Source organism: Nanorana parkeri, unplaced genomic scaffold (genome assembly GCF_000935625.1).
Source record: "Nanorana parkeri isolate BGI_ZX_2015 unplaced genomic scaffold, ASM93562v1 scaffold1476, whole genome shotgun sequence".
Taxonomy (NCBI): domain Eukaryota; kingdom Metazoa; phylum Chordata; class Amphibia; order Anura; family Dicroglossidae; genus Nanorana; species Nanorana parkeri.
The window spans coordinates 106,882-132,492 of NW_017307744.1; the positions used below are offsets into that span (position 1 = coordinate 106,882).

General features: G+C 41.7%; 1 protein-coding gene across 2 annotated transcripts in view; it reads right to left on the reverse strand.

Moving 5' to 3' along the window:
- NF2 (neurofibromin 2) overlaps positions 1 to 25,611 on the reverse strand; it is a 76,378-nt gene that overhangs the window by 28,313 nt on the left and 22,454 nt on the right. For both annotated transcript variants that reach the window (XM_018570200.1, XM_018570199.1), the window contains exons 8-11: positions 23,510 to 23,585; positions 18,768 to 18,902; positions 18,578 to 18,652; positions 16,082 to 16,195 (exon numbers count right to left, since the gene is read on the reverse strand). In XM_018570200.1, coding sequence (XP_018425702.1) covers positions 16,082 to 16,195; positions 18,578 to 18,652; positions 18,768 to 18,902; positions 23,510 to 23,585 — 400 coding nt within the window. The remainder of the gene's footprint in view (positions 1 to 16,081; positions 16,196 to 18,577; positions 18,653 to 18,767; positions 18,903 to 23,509; positions 23,586 to 25,611) is intronic.

The following is a 25,611-nucleotide window of genomic DNA, read 5'->3' on the forward strand; positions in this document are numbered from 1 at the left end:
AGGAAACTATAATCTAGGAAAACCTCTAATTAAAAGTAAATGATGACATTGATCATACACGAGTAGTGTATTACAGTCTCATCTTCCACATTAAAGGAGGGTCAGAACCAGGTCCTTATATTTCCATTAATATGCAAATATATTTTCAAGTTGCTCTTATTAAAAAGTTGCAGCTCAAGAACAAAAATTAGTTAACATAGGCGCTTCACAAACCTTATAATGCTAAATAAAGTAAAAAATGATTTTTTTCCTGAAATGTCTTTCATGGTAAATACAGCAAACTATGAAATTTGTGCTTGCATTATGCTTGAAGATACATTTTTGAAGTACGCTTTATTAGTTCTGCTGCTGGAGCTTTCCATTTTAGTGATGAAGACCCATGTGAGGTATCCAAAGCCGACTCTGCTGGCAAGGCAAACACATTTCTGTTCTAATATGTAGCACATAAAGTGAATCTTTGGCACTACAGTTTACACATATCCCTCTAAAGGAATTGTATCTGAATATAGAATCTTTCAATTTACTTTTCATAGTCTGCACACTGATGAGTTCAGCAGCATCTACTCTACCATCAAAGTTTTCCTGCTAAATCTTCAAGACATTATGATTTTACAGGTTACAGATGTAGCTCTAGCACAATAGTAGAGGAAGATGCTCTATGTGACCAGCTATATAAAAAGGACCAAAAAGTACAGTGAGGTCATATAAGTCAGTGAGCAATACTCTCGGTAGATGTATTGTCCCCAACATGATAACATTTGCCAAGTTGTGGTGACCCCCAACGGAGCATTGGACATAGAAACGCACTGGACTTAGCAACACAGTGGACTTAAGACTAAAAACAGAAGCACACTCAAGAGCGAGAATACAAGCTCTCTGCAGCCCCTGCTACCTGCTACGTCTTCTCAGTAGGTGCAGCCTTCTCATCCTGTGCACTGGCAAGACACCCCGCCTCTTGCAGAGCCCGCAATGTATGGGAGGCGGGAGGACAGCAGCGGCTGTGAATGGAAAAGTGCCGCTGTACACACTGCCCAGCCGCGGCTGCTGCAGCGACATCTGGCGGTGCAGCAGAAGAACTAACACTGCTGCGCTAGGAGGAGGTTGAGGAGCCTCTCGTCTAGTGGAGCAGAAAGCACCAGGCGACCCACTAAACAGGGGGTTGCCACCCACTTTTGGGTTGTGACCCACAGGTTAAGAACCACTGATGTTTAAATATACACTGATCAGCCATAACATTATTACCACTGAGAGCTGAAGTGAATAGCATTGATCATCTTGTTACAATGGCACCTGGACATGGGTGGGATAGTAGGCAGTAAGTGAACATTTTGTCTCTGAAGGCGATGTGTTGGCAACAGGAAAATGGGTAAGCGTAAGGATTTGAATGGCTTGGACAAGGACCAAATTACGATGGGTAGACAACTGTGCCAGCAACTCTAAAACAGCAGCTGTTGTTGGATTTCCCAGTCTGCAGTGGTCAGGACCTACCAAAAGTGGTCCAAGGAGGGGAAAACAGTGAACTAGCAACAGGGTTAAGGATGGCCAAGGTTCATTAATGCCCATGGGGAGCAAAGGCTGGCCTGTGTAGTTCAATACAGAAGAAGAACTACTTCTCAAATTGCGGTAAAGGTGATTGCTGGTTTTGATAGAAAGGTATCTGAACAAACAGTGTATTGCAGTTTATTTTGTATGGGCTGTGTAGCTGCAGCCCAGTCAAGGTGCCCAAAAAAAAAGAGCCTAGAATGGGCATGCGAGCATCAGAACTGGACGGAGCAATGGAAAAAGGTGGCCTTGTGTGATGAATCGCATTTTCTTTGCATCATGTGCATGGCCGGGTGTGCATGTGCCTCTTACCTGGGGAAGAGATGGCACTAGGATACACTATGGGAAGAAGGCAAGCTGGAGCAAGCAGTGTGATGCTTTGGGCAATGTTGTGCTGGGAAACCTTGCCATTTATGTGGATGTTACTTTGACACGTACCACCTACCTAAACATTGTTGCTGACCAAGCTTCATGAACACGGTTTTCCCTGATGGTAGTGGCCTCTTTCAGTAAAATAATGCGCCCTGCCACACAGCAAAAATGGTTTGAGGAACACAACACGAGTTTGAGGTGTTGACTTGGCCCCCAAATTCTCCAGATCTCAACCCAATCAGGCATCTGTGGGATGTGCTGAAAAAACAACCCTGATGCCCACCTCGCAACTTACAGGACTTGAAAGAAGGATTTGCTACTGATGGCTTGGTGTCAGATACCACAGCATACCATCAGAGGTCTAGTGCAGTCCATGCCTCAATGGGCCGGGGCTGTTTTGGCAGCAAGAGTGGGACCTACTCAAGATTAGGCTGGTGGTCATAATGTTATGGCTGATCGGTGAATATCTTCTAGAATGCCTGATTATGCAGGAGGGTGGGGAGAAGGGGGTTCACCTCCATTTACCTCTTCATAGTCTGCACTAGGTTTTAGACATTAGTACTTGAGCTGCAACCGTTCCTTTCTTTCACTGCTTTTTATGTTTCGCTCCTTTTGTGGCTTTTTCAGCCTACTTTAGCATGTATAAATCTCTCTGCAATTAAATTTAAGTTATCCATTATTGCTAGTGCACGAAAAGGTTTTTATTGTTTCTACAGTTTATTCTCCTATAATACTTATATGTAATAAGTATGCCATTAAAAATCCACATGTGCCATTGCAGCTTTAGCCTAAATGGACGTAAAGGACGAGAAGAGTAGCTAAAAGGAGAACTAAGGTCAGAAAATATAACCAGTTATCTTGAATAATACTAGGTCTCGTATACTGAATGTTAGCAGTACCCACACAGTGAATGTTAAGAAAATCAGCTTTGGGCAGCAGAGGGTAAACCTCTAAATGTGAACTGCAGAGGGCTTATTAATGGATGGAAATTTTGATTTAATCCTCAAGGCGGCTCTACAAAAAAAAAAAAAAAAAGGCTCGGGAACTAACTATTCACTTTTACAATACATTCATGAATACATTGAGAGCTTTGCCTAGAGTTAAACTTTAAAGCATACCTAGATCATATAATATTATTGGTAGAGTATTACTGCTACTGTTATATTTGAAGCTGCCTCACTGTTATAGATTTGAGTTTAGCTATGATCTACCTGCCAACATTTTGTCTAGGGATCAAAATGTTAAATTTTTCTCATAAGAAATGCAATTCCAAAAATGTGTGAATCTTGTGTGAAGACATTGATACACACACCCCCTAGTCTTGTATTAAGGTCTGCATCTTTTTGTATATGATGTCAAGGCAATGGTGATATAAGTGCTGTAATTCTCAGTCTACTAATATAGAAATTTCTTCTCAAAAGGTAGCTTTTTAAAAAAATTGCCCTTCCATAACTCTACACACGAGCTGGATAACACAAGCCTTACAAATTTAGAGAATTAAACAGCAAACTAAATAATGCACAAGTCTGAGCACTAGAGAATGTCTGTTGCATTGCAGATAGCCAGTGGAATCCGGAGCCCTCAGCTCGGTTATTTTTTTGTCCCTTGCATGCAGCTAGGACAGAGGGAGGTGAGGTACTATATTTGATGCTCTGGTCACTCTTCCCTACTAATCAATGTCATAGATCCTGCCTCTACAATAGGTGTAGCCAATGCAAAAAAGATCTGAGCCACAGCATGGTAGTAAAGGGATCTGGATGCCATAGGTCCACTGTTTCGAAGTCATCAGTTCTACTGCAGAATTTTTCAGGGCTTACACTTATGCACCAGTGATTTATTGCCAGTTTAAATCACAGGGCCTGCTTTATAGGTGCTGTTACCCTTTAAATTAAACCCTTTCATTCAATGACCAGAATCGGTCACAAAATGAAAACACCTGTCTCAAACCTTTAAGGGCTGCAGCTCTTTCTGGTCTCAGAAGCCGCATATTAGTTTTGTATGACTGAATTTCATCCAAGTCAGCTTTTTACCAGGATCGAACTTCCTTCAGTGCCCAGCAGCCAATTGCTACCTGCTCATCTTTCAATCAAAGGCTGTTATGTGGAAATAGGGGGCTGCTAGAAACTGGATCAAGCCCATCCTGCTCAAAATAACATTTTGGGGGTTTTTTTTCAACATTTCTTTTGAGTACAGAGCAGTATGGGGGAAAAGGGACTGAATCAGACTGTAAAACTTAAATAATCATATGAATGTGTGTTTAAGTGAACCTGTTATTAAAGTTCACAATTTCACGACAATTTCACCAAATCAAATCTTAACAATCAAAAACACACACACACTAACCAGCTTTGCACAAGGTATCATCTTAGGCAGCCTAGATGTGGGCAACAATCATTACTAAAGAAAGTAACGTTTTTCAATCGGCACCGAGATGAAAATATGCTAAATCTCTACACATAGATAAAACATGTTTTGGGCCACAATAAAAGTGATACTTTACTGTTAGGTAGTGCCTGGTGTGCTGAATCAGTCCCTGGCATCTTATATACTGTATCTTCGATACTTCCCCAACAAGTTGCCCCTCTTCCCAAGTTAGTATGGAAGACCTTTATACGCTTTAACCACGGCTGAAGTTAAGGTCAATGTAACGCCATCACATAATTTCACCAACTGTACCCATCAGGGATGCTGCCTCTTGCTACTCATTTTCACCCTCACTATGTAAAGCACTATGTAAATTGTAGGCGCTATATAAATACCATAAATAAATAAAAAATAATCAATCACCCTATCAGGCGCACCATTGCCTGGAGAATCTGCACATACCCTACAGGCTCCGTATATTCACAACTATATCCCATAAAAGGGATACCACACAATAACCCTCCAATGTCAAATATCATCCTAAGTCCTCCTGTAGCCACAACGACAACATTTTCAATACCTGGGCACAGTATAAAAGATTCGGCATGACTTCACCTCCAAACCTGGATCAGGTTTGAAGATCCCTAACCATCCCCTCCATATTAGACCCAGAAAACCAGTAGCTAGGCATTCACACTCCCTCTTAGTCCCTTCAAGGACATTTACACTCAACAGGGCCCCCTTAGAGGAACACTTTCAACATCTTCCAATCAACTTATTCTAACAAAAGACAACCCTCAGACACCTTCATACACAAATGGGAAAAGGACTTGAACGCGTTTTTCTTTCAAAAGCAGATAGACAATATTATTCACTTTTCGCACAATATCTCCATATGTAACAAACACCAAAACTACAAATGTATGATGGAGTGCAAAACCCCCATGGTACTTTCCTGTCTTTTCCCAGGCACCGAGGACAAGTGCTGGCGATACTGCGAGAAAAGCACTCTCCTGCATGTCTTCTGGGTTTGCCCCGAGATTAAACCATTCTGGTTACAAGTCACTTAAGTAATTCACTAACTCAAAATATACTGATCTCAACTTGGTCTCAACCCTGCAGGCTGTTTGTTCCACCTCACACCAATCCCAAAGTCCAGTCACAAAAAAAAATCTCTAAGGCCAGCATCCCTTGAACCTGGATCAGACCTCCCCTATCATACGGTTGCCCACTGGTTTTCCAGGGCAAATAACATTGCATGCATGGTAGACCTAGCTGCCACTCTCAGAGACAAATTAGGTATTTTAGACAAAGGTGGTTTTACTGGCTACAATTCAAATTCTCTACAGAGTACACCTCAGTCTTCCCGAGTTGTAATTTAGACCTTCCACATCTGGAGATCTCAACTAAATCTATCACTAGAGACCGCTCTAAGACAGATCAGCCCATGAAGATGTATGGCATCTCAGTCCTTCCCCTCTGGAAGTGGGTCGATGTGACATAATTCCCTGACCCCTCACACGATACCCCAGTCTGGGCAGGAGGTATCTTTTGTTTCCTCCCCACCATGACCCTACCCCTCAGTTTCAACACAAAAAAGAAAACCATCTGCAAAATGAATTAGACACCAACACTCCCCCTCCCCCATTTGACATCTATGATCTCCTTCAAGCGTATAATGTTTATCCCAGTTTCCATGTGCCTTACCATGCTATAGCCATGTCACGTAACAGAATTTAATAAGTGCAATTTGTTTTAATGTGAAGACCTTGCCACAGTTCTTCCGGTCATAATTCCCAGCTCTGTCTGACCACAAGGAGTTTAGAGAGTGTTGCCTGTTCACCATGTCTGTTCCAGAGCATCCTAGTGGATTCTCCATTATATAAAATAAACAAAAAAAAAAAAATAAAACAGTGGCCCCAACTGAGCAGACCTGGGAATTCAAGGTCAGAGATTTTACCAATACAGTTCCTGAGATAAAAAGACACGGTTTGTTTTGGGTGAACTAACATTATACATTGATATGACATTGTTTACATAAGGTTCATCACATCATTATGTTACATTACATTAAATGACTGAAAGGCACTACAGGCTAAAACATGTTTTCAATGGTGCTTGTTCAGACACCTGTGCTGCATTGCAGCAGGATGAGAAAAAAAAAAAAAAGAAAAATCAAAAATCGAGTACTTTTGACGGCTGTCAAGGGCCCATTGAAATCAATGAATGCGCATAAAAACATGGAAAAACCTGCTCAGACCACCCAAAATCAACTGACTCCTTATGTGGTTTATCCTCATCTCAGCAAGCATGCTGGCTGCTACTCTGATAACACACAGGAAGAATTTACAATCAAGCATGTCAAAATCCTATCAAGAACTTCATGTTAACCTTTCGATAAAAATGCAAAAACGGAAGAGTACGGCGCCATTATAATATTAACTAGCAATATTTCATTGTGACGAGTAATGCTATCTGCTATCGGGTGAGTCTTAGGTGGGACGACAGTCGCTGGCTATATGCGATACACCAGAGTGTAGACAATACAGAAGTGTGGAATATATAACATACAGAAGACTGGATAGTGTACAACTGCCCCGACTATATACTGAATGTACAGCACAGTGTGAAGTGGTGTACAGTATTTAATGTACAGCACAGTGTACAGTATTTAATGTACAGCACAGTGTACAATGTTAAGTAGTGTACAGTATTTAATGTACGGCGCAGTGTGAAGTGGTGTACAGCATTTATTGTACAGCACAGTGTGAAGTGTACAGTATTTAATGCACAGCGTGACATGGTGTATAGTACAGTTGTGCTCAAACGTTTTGCATACCCTTGGAGAATTGGTAATATACTGTATGTACCATCTGTAAAGAAAAGATGAGCAGGCAAAACACATTTTGTTTATTTTATATGAGATTCATATTGAACTGTATAACATAATGGCAATCATAAAGCAAAACATGGCAACAAATAGAAAAAAAAATGACCCCCTGTTCAAAAGTCTGCATCCCCTTAGTTCTTAATACTGTGTATTCCCCCTATTAGCATCAATGACAGGGTGCAGTCTTTTGTAATAGTCTGAGGCCCCGAATTCATCTTGGCAAAATGCCTCTAGGTCATGCAAAGTCTTTGGTCGTCTTGCATGAACTGCACACATGAGATCTCCCCAGTGTGGCTCGATGTTATTAAGGTCAGGAGACTGTGGTGGTCACTCCAGAACCTTCACCTTTTTCTGCTGTAACCACTGGAAGGTCAACGTGGCCTTGTGCCTAGGGCCATTGTCGTGCTGGAAAGCCCAAAAGCGTCCCATGTGCAGTTTTCATGCAGAAGAATACAAATTGTCTGCCAGTATTTTGTGATAACATGCTGCATTCATCCTGGCATATTTCCACAAGATTCCCCGTGCCATTAGAGCTCACACACCCCCAAAACATCAGTGAGCCACCACCATGCTTCACAGTGGGGATGGTATTCTTGTCGATATAGGCCTAGATGACCCCTCTCCAAACATAGCACTTATGGTTGTGACCATAACGCTCTATTTCGGTCTCGTCACTCCAAAATACACTGTGCCAGAAGCTGCAAGGTGTCCAGGTGTTGTCAGACATATTGTAAGCAGGCTTTTTTGTGGCATTGGTGCAGTAAAGGCTTCTTTCTGGCAACTCGACCATATAGCTCATTATTGTTTAAGTACCGTCGTATTGGGCTCCTTGAAACCACCACGCCATCTTTATCCAGAGCAGCCTGTATTTCTCCTGAGGTTACCTGTTTTCTTTGTATCTCAAACAATTCTTCTGGCAGTTGTGGCTGCAATCTTTCTTGGACTACCTGACATTGGCTTCATATCAAGAGATCCCCGAATTTCCCACTTCTTAATAAGTGATTGAACAGTACTAACTGGCATTTTCAAGGCTTTGGAAATCTTTTTATATCATTTTCCATCTTTATAAAGTTCAATTACCTTTTTACGCAGGTCTTTTCACAGTTCTTTTCTGCTCCCCATGGCTCAGTATCTAGCCTGCTCAGTGCACCCATGTGAGAGCTAAGAAACTCATTGACTATTTATACACAGACACTAATTGCAATTTGTGATCGCTCAGTTCTCGATCTATATAGCCGGCGTGTTACAGCTGCAGTGTCACACACAACCCCAAACGATTGGGAAGAGTACATTTTACTCTCCCAATACTTTTTGCTTTATTGTACAGCACAGTGTGAAGTGGTGTACATTGTTTAATGTACAGGGTGAAATTATGTATAGTGTAGTATACTGTACAACAATGTAAAGAGCGGAGCACCGTCGAATTTATAATGTACAGCACAGTGTATAGAATAAAGCATTGTGCATATATTTACCTTGGCATTCCTATCAATACCCAAGCAACATTTTGTTTGTTCAAGTTTCCATTGTATTCTGACCGGTCAGAATACCCGACCAGAGTAGGCAGCTCATTGGCTGCTGGCTCTGATCATACAAAGGTTTTCCAGCCGGCTCCTTTGATCAGCTGATCGAGGAATGCCGGCTGAAAGAGAGCCACATTGTGTGAATTTTGGCTGGTGCATTACAAATCGGACAAAATTCGGGCAGTGTATAGGCACCTTAAGCCATATGATTCATTTACTGTATGACAAGCAGACAATTGGATCTGCAGGAGGGTGAGCTCAGTGCAGGATGTATATATAGCCAGATAACTAAAAAGAGGGCATAGAGGTCTTACTCAGCACTGCTAAACATCAACTAAACTGAAAAACAAGAGCACTTGGTACATTTGTCTCTGTAGGCTGTTGGCTGCTCTACTAAAAACTTTTTAGTGTTTTCGTCACCCTTGTGAAATCCAACAGACGCACTGAAGACTTAAATCTACAGGATATCACTAGGAATGATGTTGAAAAGTAATTACATTAGATAAAGCATTTAAAGGTTACAACCTTTACCTCAGTAATCTGTGCAGTCATGAATCATCTTCACTTAACAGTACAACATAATTGCCTTACTACTTGTATTGGTCATGTTACTGAAGCTTCTGGTGGTCAATAAACATTCTGCTCTGACATACAGAAGTGACAAGACTCAACAAGTCATTGAGTGAAAAGGTTTACCGTTTAAAATAAATAAAACACTGGTACTGCTATATAACGAATGCCGGTCTAACCGAAACAATTCCTATAGCTTTTAAGCCCCGTTCACATCTGCGGATGCGCTCAGGTGTGATCATCCGCACGCTGCGTAAACAGGTGCGAGTGGTGACAGCTGCCACTGGATTATACAGCCCCTCCCATCCACAGGAGATCGCATGGGTCTCATGGAGGAATTTGTGAGGCTCATGCCATCGGCCACATTTGCACGTGTGATTGGGGCCTTAAAGGCAGCCATCTTTAAATTTCTACATAAACCGCAGTAACACTTCTGCTTCAGTTTCTATTGCTCTAAGGCCTGCTAATATGCAAATCAGTTTGACCTGCTAAACTAGACATGCAGAATGATTTGTTCTCCATGTCCGTCCTTTAAAATGATTAGGATTCAGTGTGAGCTGCATCTGTATCCACTTCCACCATTAACAGCTATAGTATGCCGAGGAGGAGCGGCCATAAACAGCTTTGAGTTTTGTTTTATTTCTTGGATGCCGGTTATGTACACAGAGAGCCAGAAAAAAAAACATTAAAGGCGTTCATATTAGCATGTGAGGTAGCATGCAGTAAAAACGCACATTTTACTGCCCCTAACAACAATGAATATTAACACGCAATATACAGTTCAGTGCCTTGTCATGCAATTTAGGGCTCGTGTACATGGCCGTCTGAGGGCATACAATGTAAATTTGCCTGTATTTCACCACCCAGGAGCCACAGGTGTATAGTTGTCCATAGAAATCAATGGCTGTATGAGGGTATACGCCAGAATTGCGTAAATGTGCGTACATACATATGCACAACCCCAACACGCCTGGGTAGCGGGCAGCACTGTAGTGCACCACAATGAAGTGATGTGAACCAACAATGGAAATACAACACAACAGACCAATGTTAATGGGCCCTACCTGTTTCTTTTATACAAATATGGTTGCAGAATTTCTGATATTTTGATATACCAACCAGCACGCTATCTGCATGGAGTTTGCATGTTCTCCCTGTGCATGCATAGTTTTACTCTGGATACTTTGGCTTCCTCCCACACCCCAAAGACATGCTGATAGGTTATTTGACTGCCGCCCTAGTATGTTTATGTATGCATGTAGGTAGAGCCCTTAAGGTGCCCATACACTGTACGATTATCGTACGATAATCGCAAAGTGTATGGAAGGCGTGCGACCGCTTCTACTGTACGATCGCACGTCTTCCGTCAAACAAGCAGGCTGGAAAACCCGCCGAGAATCGTACGATTCTGGGCGGGTTAGTGGCCTGCTTGTTCGACAACTGCCCGTTCAGCATTGTAGTCATCGGAAGCCCCTCAGGGGGGTGGGCTTGCGATGATCGCAAGTACGATCTGCCTGTCCAAGATGGGCAGGTCGTACTTTTTTTAATTACTTTACAACCCTCGCAAGACAAAAGTAAAGTGTATGACCACCTTAAGATTGTAAGCTCCTTAAGGGCAAGTACTAATGTGAATGAATAGAATGTAAAGCGCTGCGTATGTTGGCGCTATATAAATACCTGTAATATATAAGTAATGATATATGGTTATAGAATTTGGCCACCAAAAGCTGAAAAACAGACAGCATCAAGCAATTCCCACAGTTTGAGCGACATTAAAAATGAAGTCAAAGAACAAAAAAACTAAATATATTGTACCATTACTTAATTGTTGTAATAATTCTGTCATGGTTACAGTCCAGAACAGGCACTTGCACCTTTGAAATACAGCAAAATCCTAAAACTACCCCGAAATGGAAATCATTTTTACTTTTTTTTTTTTTACTGCGGCATGCCTCATTCACCTTGGAAAAACAAAAACAGACCCAACCCAAGTGCTATAAATTGTGTACTCTGCAAAATGACACCGTGCGAACGCTTGTCCTTATACAGAATATTGATCTCCATTACAGACACACCTGATGGCATTAGAGGTCAAATGCGAATGCATTACAGAAGTAAAAAGTCAGACAAAATGATCTCAACAAGAGAGTGCTCCTTCTTGCCAACAGCTTTTCCAATAGATTCAATGTGCTGAATGTCACCACAAACATTGTACATAATATATATTGATGTGTCACCTAATAGCAAAGAAGTTGTAGAGTAATATGTGCTACAACTGGAAACCTGAATTCCTTATTGAAATCAACCAAAATATAAGAAAAAAAAGGCAGAAACTGCAAATGATACAACCTTGTTAACATAATAACTGTAATATTAATAATGCACAGGCTACAAAAAATACATAATTAATATTGGCACTGCAAAACAAAGGCATCAAGTTTATTTTTTGTTAATAAATGGTGGCCCCTTGTGGTTGAGGCTGGAATTGCAGAAAGATGCAGTGCAAGTTATCTGTATGCAAGTCAGGCTAGTAAAATGGATGAGTGAGCGGGAGGAGATGAGTCGATGGCTCAGGCCGTGTGTTTGAATGCTAAATGCTGCAGAGGCGTCACACTGCGACGGCCCATTCCCTCTGATGGCATTAACATTCCTGTCCGGCAGCATCCACACTTAGCGTAGCTGTCATCAGAGGATTGGGTAATTGCAGATCACACTAAGACGCACACTGCAGAAAAGGACTGGGCCGGCCATCTACTTGTGCATGTGCGATACCCTGCCCTTATCACAAAAGAGAACGGGGCATGTGTTAAGTGCAGCTACACTGTCGAAAGGTGGCATCAAATCCATCAAACTCTTGAATGGTAAACTACCATTTCCTCTCCGTAGAGGAGCGATTGATCACAGAGACAGCTATCTACTCTGGGAAGTTCTTACACAAAGATCAACTGATGCTATGCAATGAAGTAATGGGGCATTCAAGGCACCCTTTCATTTCATTTATTGTGAAAGAATTGATACATGGAGATGTGTGCTCTGGATCATAATTTCAAGCATCCCGGAAAGCTGTTTAAATCCTCCATTAGAAGTAAATTGAAAAAGTGTAGATGGCAGTGCAATAACAGGGGAAGGGAACGCTACAACTGTCAAGCTGCAGAAAGAAAATAAAATCAATAACTATTACATTTAAAGCTTTCAGTACATCTGCACCTATTTACTTAGGAACTCATACCTTTAGATGTAGTCACTGTGAATTACTCTATGACATTTTTATGTATTCATTACATTTAAATAGGACAGTTATTCAATCCACCAATATGTCCTATTTAGGATGTTTTTTTATCTGTTGTTAACAAGTGTTCTCAAGGGCATTTCTAACCAGCGCACCCTATACAGCACACAATGTGATTGAACAAGGCAAAAAACAAAACAATTGCAAAAAGCAATGGAGTGCACTACAACATAGCAACCAACTTTTTCCACGTTTAAAGCACAGAATAATGAAAGATGACAGAGGACTGGTCTTGATGTATTAAGGGAGTCTGTGATAAAAAAAGTAAAGGGGACGACGCAGCAGGCCTGCTCCTAAAAATAATAAATACCTGGCTTTCTCTAACTTCAATACTTTTGATTTACAGACCCCACAACAAGCATGCTGCAAATGACAGAAGAGTGTCAGAACCATTTATGTCTATATCTGTTATGGGTCAGTAACTCAGAGACACTTATCAAAACCATCAGCATGACTGCCAGGGAACTAGCATTTTCAAAAAGAAAGGTGAAGAAATGGCAGCCTTCATTAATTTCTCATCACAGATTATTTTCAATGCTCTTTTAACCACTTCCAGGTTAAAAGGCCGCTAACCAAGTGCAGGAGCAATTGCCTTCCTATACATTATAAGACAAAACACACCGCGCTATCCAATATTGTCTTATAACATACTGGAAATGGTCTCACACTTGTTTTTACACTGCAGCAGTCGCATAGTTTAGGCGATTCGCAAATCGCGCGATTTGCATTTTGCATTGAAAAGCATTGACTCGCGTCAAAACCCGCTCCAAAAAGGGTCCTGCTGTAGCGACGCACGACCCGCGACAGCAGGACCCTTTGCCCCATTGCCAAGCATTGGAGAGCGATATCGCACGGTAAATTGCCGCGATATCGCGGGAATTACCGCACGATAAATCGCTCAGTGTGAGCGGGGCCTTAGGGTTATTAGGGGACAGAAGCGCGGATATTTTTGGTGAAAAATGTCCTTCCTATACCCCCTTGATTCCTGGAGCATACACCTACAATCAGAAAGGTCACACCAATTCAACCTGCCTGACAGGTGTGCTAAAAAAAAAAAAAAAGTCTTTGCTTTCCAAAATGGACTGCAGAGCAAGACTACAGTTTGCCACGGAACATACAAGCTTATGCCTTCTAGAATAATATGCAGAAAACTGATGAATCAAAGATAGAGTTGTGTAGTTACAGTGACATTACACATGTTTGCCACAAACCAAAGACAGCATTTCAGGAGAAAAATCATAACAACTGTGAAGCATAGTGATGGAAATGTTATGGCTCGGTGTTGCTTTGCTGCTTCAGTGCCTGGACAGTTTGCATCAACTATACATTCACACGTCAAAACGTGAAGTTGAAAAAAGTCGAAGTTGAACTGGAAATAGGCATTTCAACACCATAATGATCCAAGCACGATAGCAATTCCATGGGCTGGACCGATTATCTATAAGGATTAAATAGGGCTTTGTAAACTGCAAAAAGCTTGTAATGAATAATAACACTATTGCAAAAGGTTTTTGAATAGCACATGTTTACATAAGCTGTGCCTTAATAATCCAACCACATGTAAAAAGATGATTGGCAAGCATTTCAATGATTAAGTGCCTAATACTGCAATAAACAGCTAGTATGAAAACTGTGACGATGCTATGAATTATGCCTGAACCCATGTTCTGCAGACTATCCAGCCTGACAGCAAATGTTACCCATTTACATGGTCAGTTCACACAGTTCTTGTTCCTCTCTGGTGGGTGATGTATGTAACATTGTCTGAATTAATCCCGGTTGGAAGGCCTTGCAGTTAATAAAGTCTAGCGTAGAAGGGAGAAGCAATTGCTTGAAACACCAGTATGCTGATCGGGAGACAAGTTTCTACCCTTAATAAAGTCCCCCGCAGGCTGTAGAGGTGTCTAGAACTCCTCTACAGACTGTCAGGCTAGCACCTGACATGAGAATCATCCAAGAAAATCAGAAGGAAAGACTTCCTGGACACGAGGGCTGGATTCTTGAGCCACCAGAAGAGAGATAACCTGGCTCCGAACTGAGCTGCATCCATAATAAAACCCAGATCTCCAAGCAATTAGTCAGTTCTTGCAGCAGTGCTAGATCATTGAAGGTTCAGGATCAAGTTGCACCTTTGAAAGATCTGAACAGTGTGTCAAACACAATGGGAATGCCCTGGGAGCATGGTAAGCTAGCACTAGAGCTAATATCTAGGTGAATACTCAGGGCATGGAAGAGAGGGACAAAATGGGACGGTTGCAACCTGGAAGTATTGTGCTCACAGCAAAGTGCAGGTAGGGCCGAGGCAACTTATTTTAAAGCAAAAAGCCCGGGTACTCATAAACCAGCTGCTGAGAGGTTTATAATGGCCAGAGTGACTAAGTCACTGTAGACAACAGCAAGTATCAACGAAGGTAACAACCTCATATCCCTTGCAAATAGAGCAATGGCAGGAAGAAACAACCTCACACTGAAAAGGCAGGAATGGTGTAGAAAGCACTGCCGACAAAGCGGATAGTGACGTAGCAATAACTTCTACAGCGTATTAACCTCTTCTTCGGAAACAGACAGAACAGAAAATATAATGGTGGAGCTTAACAGTGGGAGAAATCATAGACTGCCATGCTAATGTCTATAGGACTAGAGCAGGGGTGGCAAACACAAGGCCCGCGGGCCGAATGACTAGAGAGTCCTCAGAGGCTTACCATGCTCCTGGACCAAGGAGAGCGCTTTGCAGCTAACTTAAGCTGGCCATACACCTTACAACCATCGCATGACTTTCGTTGTGCGATGGTTGTAAGGTGATTAAAAGGTTCGTACGACCTGCCCATCTTGGACAGGCAGATCGTACTTGCGATCATCTCAAGCCCTCCCCGCCGAGGGGAGGGCTTGCAGATGATTGCAATGGTGAGCGGGCAGTGTGCACTTGCAAACCTCGGCCCGTGCAACTTTTGTCTTGCGATACGCGCTACCATCGCAAGACATCGGGTTTTCTAGCGTGCTCGTAATATGAAAATCGTGCGTAATGAGTGAGTGAGTAAATGCGGTCGCACGCTGCCCATACACCTTACGATCATCGTACGATAATCGGCAGGTGTATGGGCACCTTAACACAGTATGCAAGGAGACTGAGGAGCACCACATGCAGAGCCCAGTGCCTGAAGGTGACATTCCAGCTCATCTTTGCCACAAACATGGGCATATTTACAAGTGGGTCTTCAAGGGGCTGTGCCATGGCTATGAACCTGTAAAGGGATCTGCAGCTAACGAACTAGTACATTATACAACATACACAAAAATACATTACAAAAATAACAGCTTATGAAGCCTACAAACCATATACAGAAGTATCAATTTATAACACACATTCAAAACCAAAAGCAAGTCCGCACATGCAAATGAAGAGCATGCCAGCAGTTGGATCCACAGGCTGCAATCCCATGACTATGGGCTGCAGAATAACAAAATACAGTTTTACATTTAAAACTGCTCAAAGCACCTGTAATTAGCTAGACGATGCAACTCTTGACTCACCTGTTTTCTTGCTTTCTCTTCCCTGGCCTGAGCTTTCATTTGCTGCACCTCAAGGGAGTCTGCTTTTCTTCTCCGCATGAACAAGTCATGGTTCCCAATGCACAGTTGTAGAATCTGGAAACAACAACTTACATTATAAAAGAGAACATATTCAGGCAAGTTGTTACCTGCCATGCCATGAAACAAACTGCACAACTAATCAACTCGGGTTTTTACAAACTTTGAAACTTTTTACGATCGAAAACTAAATTGGCACTTATCCAAAAATGCAAGCACATCTAGGTACCTGAACATTAGTTTGGTCGTCCTTAATAAGGACCAGAGAACCCAAATATGTGAGGTCATGATGTTAGAAAACCAGTAAACGGACTTAGAAGTTACTAATATAGCTGTTACTCCTCCTTCCTCTTTACTATTTGGTTAAAGACATCACATTGATGGGCCAATAAAATAGTGCAAAAGGGCTAACCACAGAAGCCGATTGATTGTTCCATCATAGAATTACTCAGGTTTCCGAGTGTGCACTGTGGGCTGAATGACAATTTATGTTTGTTGGTGAGCAAAAGTTATGGCCACTAGAGTGATGGAGCACAGGAAATACTTTCTTCCTATCCTGTTCAGCTCCACCTAGTGGCTATAATGTTGTATTTTCCTGATATTACATTGATCCTGGAACAAAAATGTATTAACATTGTTTTGTTTTTTGTCCCCATTCGCACAAATTGAACATGCGTGCAGTTTTGCAGGACAAATGGCTCTGCAAATGTTTTTTATAAATACAACCCCTATTTGTCAGACAACATGACTGACAGAGAGGAAGACGGGGTAGCTGTATTTTCCATATTTCAAGTGCAAATTGTACATATTTTAAGTGCAATTTTTACAAACTTTCACTCCGTAGGGTGGGACATTTTTTAAATCTGGATTTTGAGTGCCTTTTCAAATAATGTACAAGGCACGAAAGACAAGAGAAGCAGTAATACAATTCCCACATACACTATATGCATTAAAGAAGAACTCTGGGTAATTTTTGTTATTAACCCCTGCAGTGGGACTATCCCCACACTGCAAGGGTTGACTGCTCGTTTTGGACTGGGGCTGAAAATAAAGTTATACTCAACTGATCTTGCTTTTAGACCGGTCCCTGGAGCATCTCTCTGCTGCAGCAGTCTAAGATTCTGTAATCATTACATTCTATACTCAGTGTATAGGACATGAGGATGCCAAGGGACATTCCATTGTTGCAGCGTAGGAGACAGGCCTCAGGGAGTGCTGTAATAGCCAGCCAGGCTTGGAGGATCAGGTGGGTATATCTTTGTTATTTTCAGCCATAGACCAAAATGAGCAGTTCAAAGGTTATTAAAAAAAGCTACCCAGAGTTCTTCCTTAAGTGTATGGCTGGGGTTTCAACCACTACCCATTTGATAGCTAAAGGATATGTTCTTAGGACGATTTTCTCCTGTGACATTACTGCCCATCTCTGCAATCATGGGGAAACCTACTACTGGGTGACATTTTCCAAGCAGACAACAGCCCTTTATAATAATGGTAGATCAAGGACATTTATTTTTGTGTGCCTTATTTATTTTTAATATGTTACATAACTGGACTAAAGGGTGTTATTACTATTTAACTGGAATTCCAATTAAAATGTATAAGGTGCCCATACATCTGCCGATTATCATACGACAATCACGGGAAATCTCGCGATCGTACGATAATCGGCAGGCGTGCGACCATTACGGTCGCACGTCATTTGTTTCCTGAGCAGGCTTGAGAATCGTACGATTGTCGGCGGGTTAGGACCCATTCACACTGAGCAATTTTTGCAGCGATATCGCTCATATTTCCATGCGATATCGCTCTATGTAGCTTCTCCAATCCATTTCAAATGGAGCTGTTCACATCTCGTTGCTCAATATCGCTTGTAGCTCGTCGCTGGTAGCTTGTCGCTCCTACATGACCCTTTTTTCGAGCGATTTTGAGCGATATTGCTCCTGATTGCATACAGCCCAATAGGAAGACGTCGCTCAATATCGCTCAAAGTCGCGCGATTTTCATGTCGCTCAGTGTGAATGGGGCCTTAGTGACGTTCTCGGGAGACAAATGCGCAAAAGCACACTGCCTGTGCGGCATTGCAGTCACCTGAAGCACGCCCCTCAGCGGGGCGGCCTTGCGATGATCGCAAGTACAATCTGCCTGTCCAAGATGGGCAGATCATAAGTTTTTTTAAATTACCGTACAACCATCGCAAGACAAAAGTCTTGCGATGGTTGTAAGGTGTATGGCCAGCTTAAGTCTGTTATCAGAAAAAAACAACATACAGAGTCAGATAAAAGAACAATCTCACATGCACTCATTTAATTCTGCATCAGCTACTTTGAAGTTGATAAAATGCATTAGTCCCAGGTGATATACATCTTCCCAGATTACCAGGAAACGCCATCATTATCACTGACATAAAAGATTATTTCAGAGCTCTCATGGGCAACCTACCAGCTTGTTGACCCGCAGTTTGGAGGAGTTGAACTTGAAGACATCAATTTTCTTATCAAGTGGCTTAATGGTGAACTGTAATCACAAAACAGTGTTTTTAATGAACTCCTGCACATATTACAACCTTATCATACGCCTGGGGTAAAGCAATGGCCACTTGAAATCAAGCAGAGAAAGTGGCTGCTCTTACCTCTTTGTCACTGTAAGAGATATTACGGATTTCATTCCACGGAAAGGAGGTTTTAGGGGTAAGTCTGTTTTCTGGATCATAAATATGCAGTCCAAGGGCATCTACCCCAAGCAGTAACTCCGTGCCTTTTTTGTTCTAAAATTTCAACAACAAAAAAAAAGTCAAATAATTATCTACACAAACAGAAATTTTGAGTTTTATTTATTAGTCAAGAGTGCCTTAAATACAGCTGGGAGTGGGGAAGGACAGGGACGTAATTCAGCCGGGCAAGTTAGGACACTGTACCTTACCCACAGTGGACTCCTGCACAGGGAGGCAGTCAAGGAGTGTGGGTCAGTGGGAGGGGGGAGGCTTGGGGTAGACTGCATCAGAAGATAGTAACTTTGCCCTGAATGGGCAGGCTACAGGGTCTCTTTAAATAACCTAGAAAAATACACTGGCTATGGTTGTCACAGTGATACGTTTTGTTAGGTGAAAAGCAACAGGATAAAATCTAGTTAGTCATCACCCATCAGCACCCAAAGTTTATATCCTACATACACTGAGTGGCCAGATTATTATGACCACCCCATCAGTACTTTGTTGGGCCACCTTTTGCCTTCAATACTGCGGCGATTCTTCTTGGCATTGACTCCACGAGATGTTGAAAGGTGATGCGAGGAATCTGACACCATGCCTGATGAATAGCACTCTCCAGTTCTGTGAGATTTGATGGTTGTGGAACCAGCTGCCTAATGGCTCTTTCAACTTCGTCCCACAAATGCTCAATTGGATTGAGATCTGGTGATTGTGGGGACCACCTAAGCAAGGTTAAGTCTCCCTCAAGTTCTTGAAACCACTCCTGCACAATACGAGCACTGTGGCATGGCGCATTGTCTTGTTGGAAGAAGCCATCTTCATTGGGATACGCCATCAACATGATAGGATGTATTTATCAGCAACGATACTTTGGTATGTTGTGCTATTCAGACGTTGTTCCACACAAATTAAAGGGCCCAAATCATGCCAGGAAAACATGCCCCAAACCATAACACTGCCCCCACCAGCTTGAAGGGTTGTACTCATGCATGTGGGGTGCATGCTTTCATGCTGTTTCCGCCAAATTCTCACTCTGCCATCTGCATGATGCAACTGGAAACGTGATTCATCGGACCACATTACTTATTTCCAATGCTCGACTGTCCAATCCTTGTGTTCCTGTGCGAATTGGAGATGTTTTATCTTGTTAACTGCAGACAGCAAAGTTGTTCGAACAGGTCTTCGGCTTCCATATCCCATACGATGCGGTGTACGGCGAACAGTGCGTCCAGAGATCATTTGAGAGGATCCCGGATTAAGATCTGCAGTAATTTGATGCACTGTTGCCCTTCTGTTGTCTTGTACCAGTCTTGCCACTCTCCGTTCTGCCCTAACATTGACTAGTCGCTGACGGCCACAATTCGTACGTTCAGACCCAGATTTTCAGGCTGACAGTCCAGTCTTTAAACACTTTAACAACAGCTGCTCTTGAACATTTAACTAATTCTGCTGTTTTGCTGATACTCGCTACATAGCTCCAAGCGCCAACAATCATCCTACGTTCAAAGGCTGTTAAATCGCGTTGTTTACCCATATCTTCAGAAAACAAAAAATCACTTCTTCTGTTGTGGTAAACAACCTGCTGCCCTATTTATAATGGTCTGGCCCTCTAGCAACTTCAGTGCGAAATTATAGCGAATTTGCCTACAAACGTCAGGTGGTCATAATAGTCTGGCCACTCAGTGTATAGTGTTTATTTGCGGTTTTACATGCATAATGGAAAGCAGTTCTAGAGGAGGAGAGCAGTTCTTCAGGTACAGGCATTTTCAATGAAGTCTATGGGGCCAAAAACATGTTACACAGCTCCAAACGACTGAGCGTAAAGATGTGAACTGCCACAATAAAAAAAGAATAGAATTCTGATATTGCGCAATGTTGTATATAGGAACTGCACAAAAGACACAATAAAATGCTCAGGTGTAAAATGGGAGCTACAGGTACATCCATCCTAAACATATGAAAGCTGCGTTGTCTACTAGAATATATTAAAAACACACACAACAAAAGCATACAATCCTCTGTCTAATAAGCAAGAGAAAACTTCAACTAAAGAAATGCCTGAAAAAATTCTGGGATTATAGTTAACCCACCGATAAAGCGTCTGGATCAGAGACACACTTTCTGTCATTTAAATATACTCTCTTTTTTATAGGCTGATGTTCTCATTTACAAAGATGAACTGATCAAAGGTGACCAGGTTAAATACAGATGTGAACAGTCTACTTTGAAATTAATCGCAACATAGAAGCAAAACAACCTACACGACCCTTTGAGTATAGGCTTCAAAAAGAATAAACAGCATATCTTTATATCCTTGCTGTTCCTGATAATCAGAAATGTAAAGTGCTTTTCAAAGTACAAGAAATGATTTAAAGGTTGTTCAGAGTTTGTAATGTATTATGTTAAAAGCCTTACAAAAGGGCAATACTAAATCCTGTTAGCTTTAGTATTGAAAAGGAAAATGGAGGTTTTGTTCATAATACTCCAAGTGCTTATGTCGTCTACCCAGTTGATGGCTCTTCCATTCATCTCTATGGTCCTAGAGTTAAACATGTCTATGAAAGCCTAAGAAACTACACACACACACACACACACACACACACACACACACACACACACACACACACACCCTGTGTGGCAGAGGGCGGAGCAGAGAGCAGCAATTCCACTTTGCATTTGAGGTCTGCATGGGGCAATTACAAGACAGTTTCTGTACTTTAAAGAGACGTATCCCTCCAATGCCGTGACAAAATCTTAAATATAAAACAACCTCAGAAATGAAGTGAAGTAGGGGAATGCTAGAACATCGGATGGATTTTTATTGTTGTTGGTTTAGCTGTTGCACATTTTCACTCACTTCCAGTCTGGTTAAAGAGCCAAAGAACAGAACGTGAGTGGAAATCACTCTAATAGAGCCCTGGACAGCAGTAAAACCTGCCATGGGGTTTAACCATCCCCCATTCTATGCAAAACTAGAACAAAAAGTTTTAGTATAGATACATTTTTAATGTCAGTGTCAAACATGAAGATTCTTCTTTTTTTTTTTATGAAGAACATCTGGCATTTTTATTGTGTTTGTAGTTTATCACACTCATAACTCTGCACGTTATAGTTCATATGTTTTTGTTACTGATGGCTTTAGAAGTGGCAACAAATAATGACAAGACCCATCAATTTCTCACCCTTATGAGGAAGTAATTTACTCCATACATCTCGAGGTCTTGTGCTATTTTCAGATATTCCATCTCAGCTTCATCTCTGTAAACCAAAAAGAGGTTCAACCTTAGGCTAGTTGCACAAAGAAGCTTCTCATTTAGCCAGATTGAGCATGATTTAGTGGTAAGTGCACACTGCCTTTCCATGCTTCAGTCTTAGATCTATTTAATACCTTATTTTTTTGTTAGTCGCAAGGAAACTTCCACATCTGGTGGACATGCACTGTGGCAAAATCATTTTGGAAAAAGTTTTTTCAGATGCCATCTATTCTATTGAACCGTGAGCTAACTGTGGATCCGACTCACGCTTTACTTAATAAATGTCCGGATAAGATCACTAATGCCCACTTTCATTTGCAACTGTAAATTCATACGGCTGCCAAACAAACCATAGCCAAGGCAGGGAAAACATCTAACCTAAATGTGATTGAACTTAAACAGAGTTACACAATTTATGATGCATGAAAAATATCGAGGTTACTATCATGGATACAATCCCCCAATATACTACAGTGTGGCAGCCCTGGATTGGTAATTTTCTGCCTCCGAGATTTGACAGCACACTCTTAGAGCCCTGAAGGCTAGTTACTTATGTACGAACGGTCACTACTAATTTTTTTACGTCCAAGTCCCCTCTGGGTTGGGAACGGTGCCTTCGGACGTTTTTCTTCTCTTTTCACAGCTTTCTTCTTCTTTCCCTTCTGTATTTTTAATGGTCTCTATCTGAACCTTACCTACAGTCTACAACAGCCTGAGGAAGCTTAGCGATAGAACCCAGTTGATGGCTCTTCCATTCATCTCTATGGTCCTAGAGTTAAACATGTCTATGAAAGCCTAAGAAACTACACACACACACACACACACACACACACACACACACACACACACACACACACCCTGTGTGGCAGAGGGCTGAGCAGTGAGCAGCAATTCCACTTTGCATTTGAGGTCTGCATGGGGCAATTACAAGACAGTTTCTGTACTTTAAAGAGACGTATCCCTCCAATGCCGTGACAAAATCTTAAATATAAAACAACCTCAGAAATGAAGTGAAGTAGGGGAATGCTAGAACATCGGATGGATTTTTATTGTTGTTGGTTTAGCTGTTGCACATTTTCACTCACTTCCAGTCTGGTTAAAGAGCCAAAGAACAGAACGTGAGTGGAAATCACTCTAATAGAGCCCTGGACAGCAGTAAAACCTGCCATGGGGTTTAACCATCCCCCATTCTATGCAAAACTAGAACAAAAAGTTTTAGTATAGATACATTTTTAATGTCAGTGTCAAACATGAAGATTCTTCTTTTTTTTTTTATGAAGAACATCTGGCATTTTTATTGTGTTTGTAGTTTATCACACTCATAACTCTGCACGTTATAGTTCATATGTTTTTGTTACTGATGGCTTTAGAAGTGGCAACAAATAATGACAAGACCCATCAATTTCTCACCCTTATGAGGAAGTAATTTACTCCATACATCTCGAGGTCTTGTGCTATTTTCAGATATTCCATCTCAGCTTCATCTCTGTAAACCAAAAAGAGGTTCAACCTTAGGCTAGTTGCACAAAGAAGCTTCTCATTTAGCCAGATTGAGCATGATTTAGTGGTAAGTGCACACTGCCTTTCCATGCTTCAGTCTTAGATCTATTTAATACCTTATTTTTTTGTTAGTCGCAAGGAAACTTCCACATCTGGTGGACATGCACTGTGGCAAAATCATTTTGGAAAAAGTTTTTTCAGATGCCATCTATTCTATTGAACCGTGAGCTAACTGTGGATCCGACTCACGCTTTACTTAATAAATGTCCGGATAAGATCACTAATGCCCACTTTCATTTGCAACTGTAAATTCATACGGCTGCCAAACAAACCATAGCCAAGGCAGGGAAAACATCTAACCTAAATGTGATTGAACTTAAACAGAGTTACACAATTTATGATGCATGAAAAATATCGAGGTTACTATCATGGATACAATCCCCCAATATACTACAGTGTGGCAGCCCTGGATTGGTAATTTTCTGCCTCCGAGATTTGACAGCACACTCTTAGAGCCCTGAAGGCTAGTTACTTATGTACGAACGGTCACTACTAATTTTTTTACGTCCAAGTCCCCTCTGGGTTGGGAACGGTGCCTTCGGACGTTTTTCTTCTCTTTTCACAGCTTTCTTCTTCTTTCCCTTCTGTATTTTTAATGGTCTCTATCTGAACCTTACCTACAGTCTACAACAGCCTGAGGAAGCTTAGCGATAGGGGGGGGGGGGCTTTTCGTTGAGCACCGGATACCTATTTATTTGAACCAGCTGCGCTTGGAACCCCTTTTTTTTGTACATGATTCTTATACGTTTAGCATCCTTTAACCCTACACTCTTAACCTAATTTTGATATTTAAAGATTGTTTATTGTACTCTGACTCTATTCTTTAAAAAGTAGAACTATGAGGCAAGTGATTTTCACTCAACCTCATAGTTAGAGCCGACGTGTGACAATTAATCTGTCACGTCGGCTCAATAGATCGGGAAGTGAGCAAACACATACTGTCGCTCGCTCCCTTCTGGATCCTGTCCCTGCAGAGAGCCGTGACCGTCACTCACAGCTCCCTGCAGGGATTCCCCCCCTCCCTGCTCCAATCCTCCAGCGCTGAGTGGCAGAACGGACGGGTACAGCTGGCTCTGGCTCTAGATAGGCAGAGCCAGCTGTCAATCACGCAGCTTGGTGGATCTCGACAGTAATGTCGGGGTCCGTCCCGGCTGCGGCGTTCTCCATATACCGTAAGCTGTAGCTTGCATTATACTGAGCTTTGGGTCACGGGAGGACACTAGTTTGTGTCCACCCGTGACCATTAGGAGAACTATGGGGAAAAACACTTACCCCATAGTTCTCCTTTAATAACCAAAATGAACAAGAAAAAGTAGGAAGGAAACCTCAGCCAAATGTAGAGTAAGACACTGCATTAGGATAACCTATGTCCTTATTCAGTTTTCAATCCTGCCCTATGTGAAGGAATAAAGACAGATGTGCGTTTATCCTGATTCACACCAGCACTGGATGCACAAGAGCATCCATGTTGTTTGGGCAGGAACAGGAGGACAATGTAGAGTACAGGTGGCTACGACCCAACAGTAAACCTCAACCCACCCAAAAGCATGTATAATGAGAAATTTGACCCGGTATACTACATGGGGCTAGTTTTTTCAGGAGATATTTGAGAGGGGTCAGATCTGCCTCCTTTTACTATCAGACAGTGTTTAGCCTAAAAGAAAGCACAGGTTAGTTTACTGCAGTCTTCAGCCTAATTCTCCCACTTTCCAATCAGTTCTCACTCATTTTATCTAACACATTTCCACCGGAAAATGTATAAACCTAGAACATATGTTTTCATTGTTTTTTTTTTTAGACTATATGTGAAAAGAAGTAAACTGTATTGTTCAAATAAGAAATAAAACAATATGAAGGTTAACATGAAGAAAGCAGGCATAAATGACGGCCATCTTTATTCTAAAATTATAAGTTGATCAAAAACGGGGGGGGGGAAAAAAAAAAAAAAACAC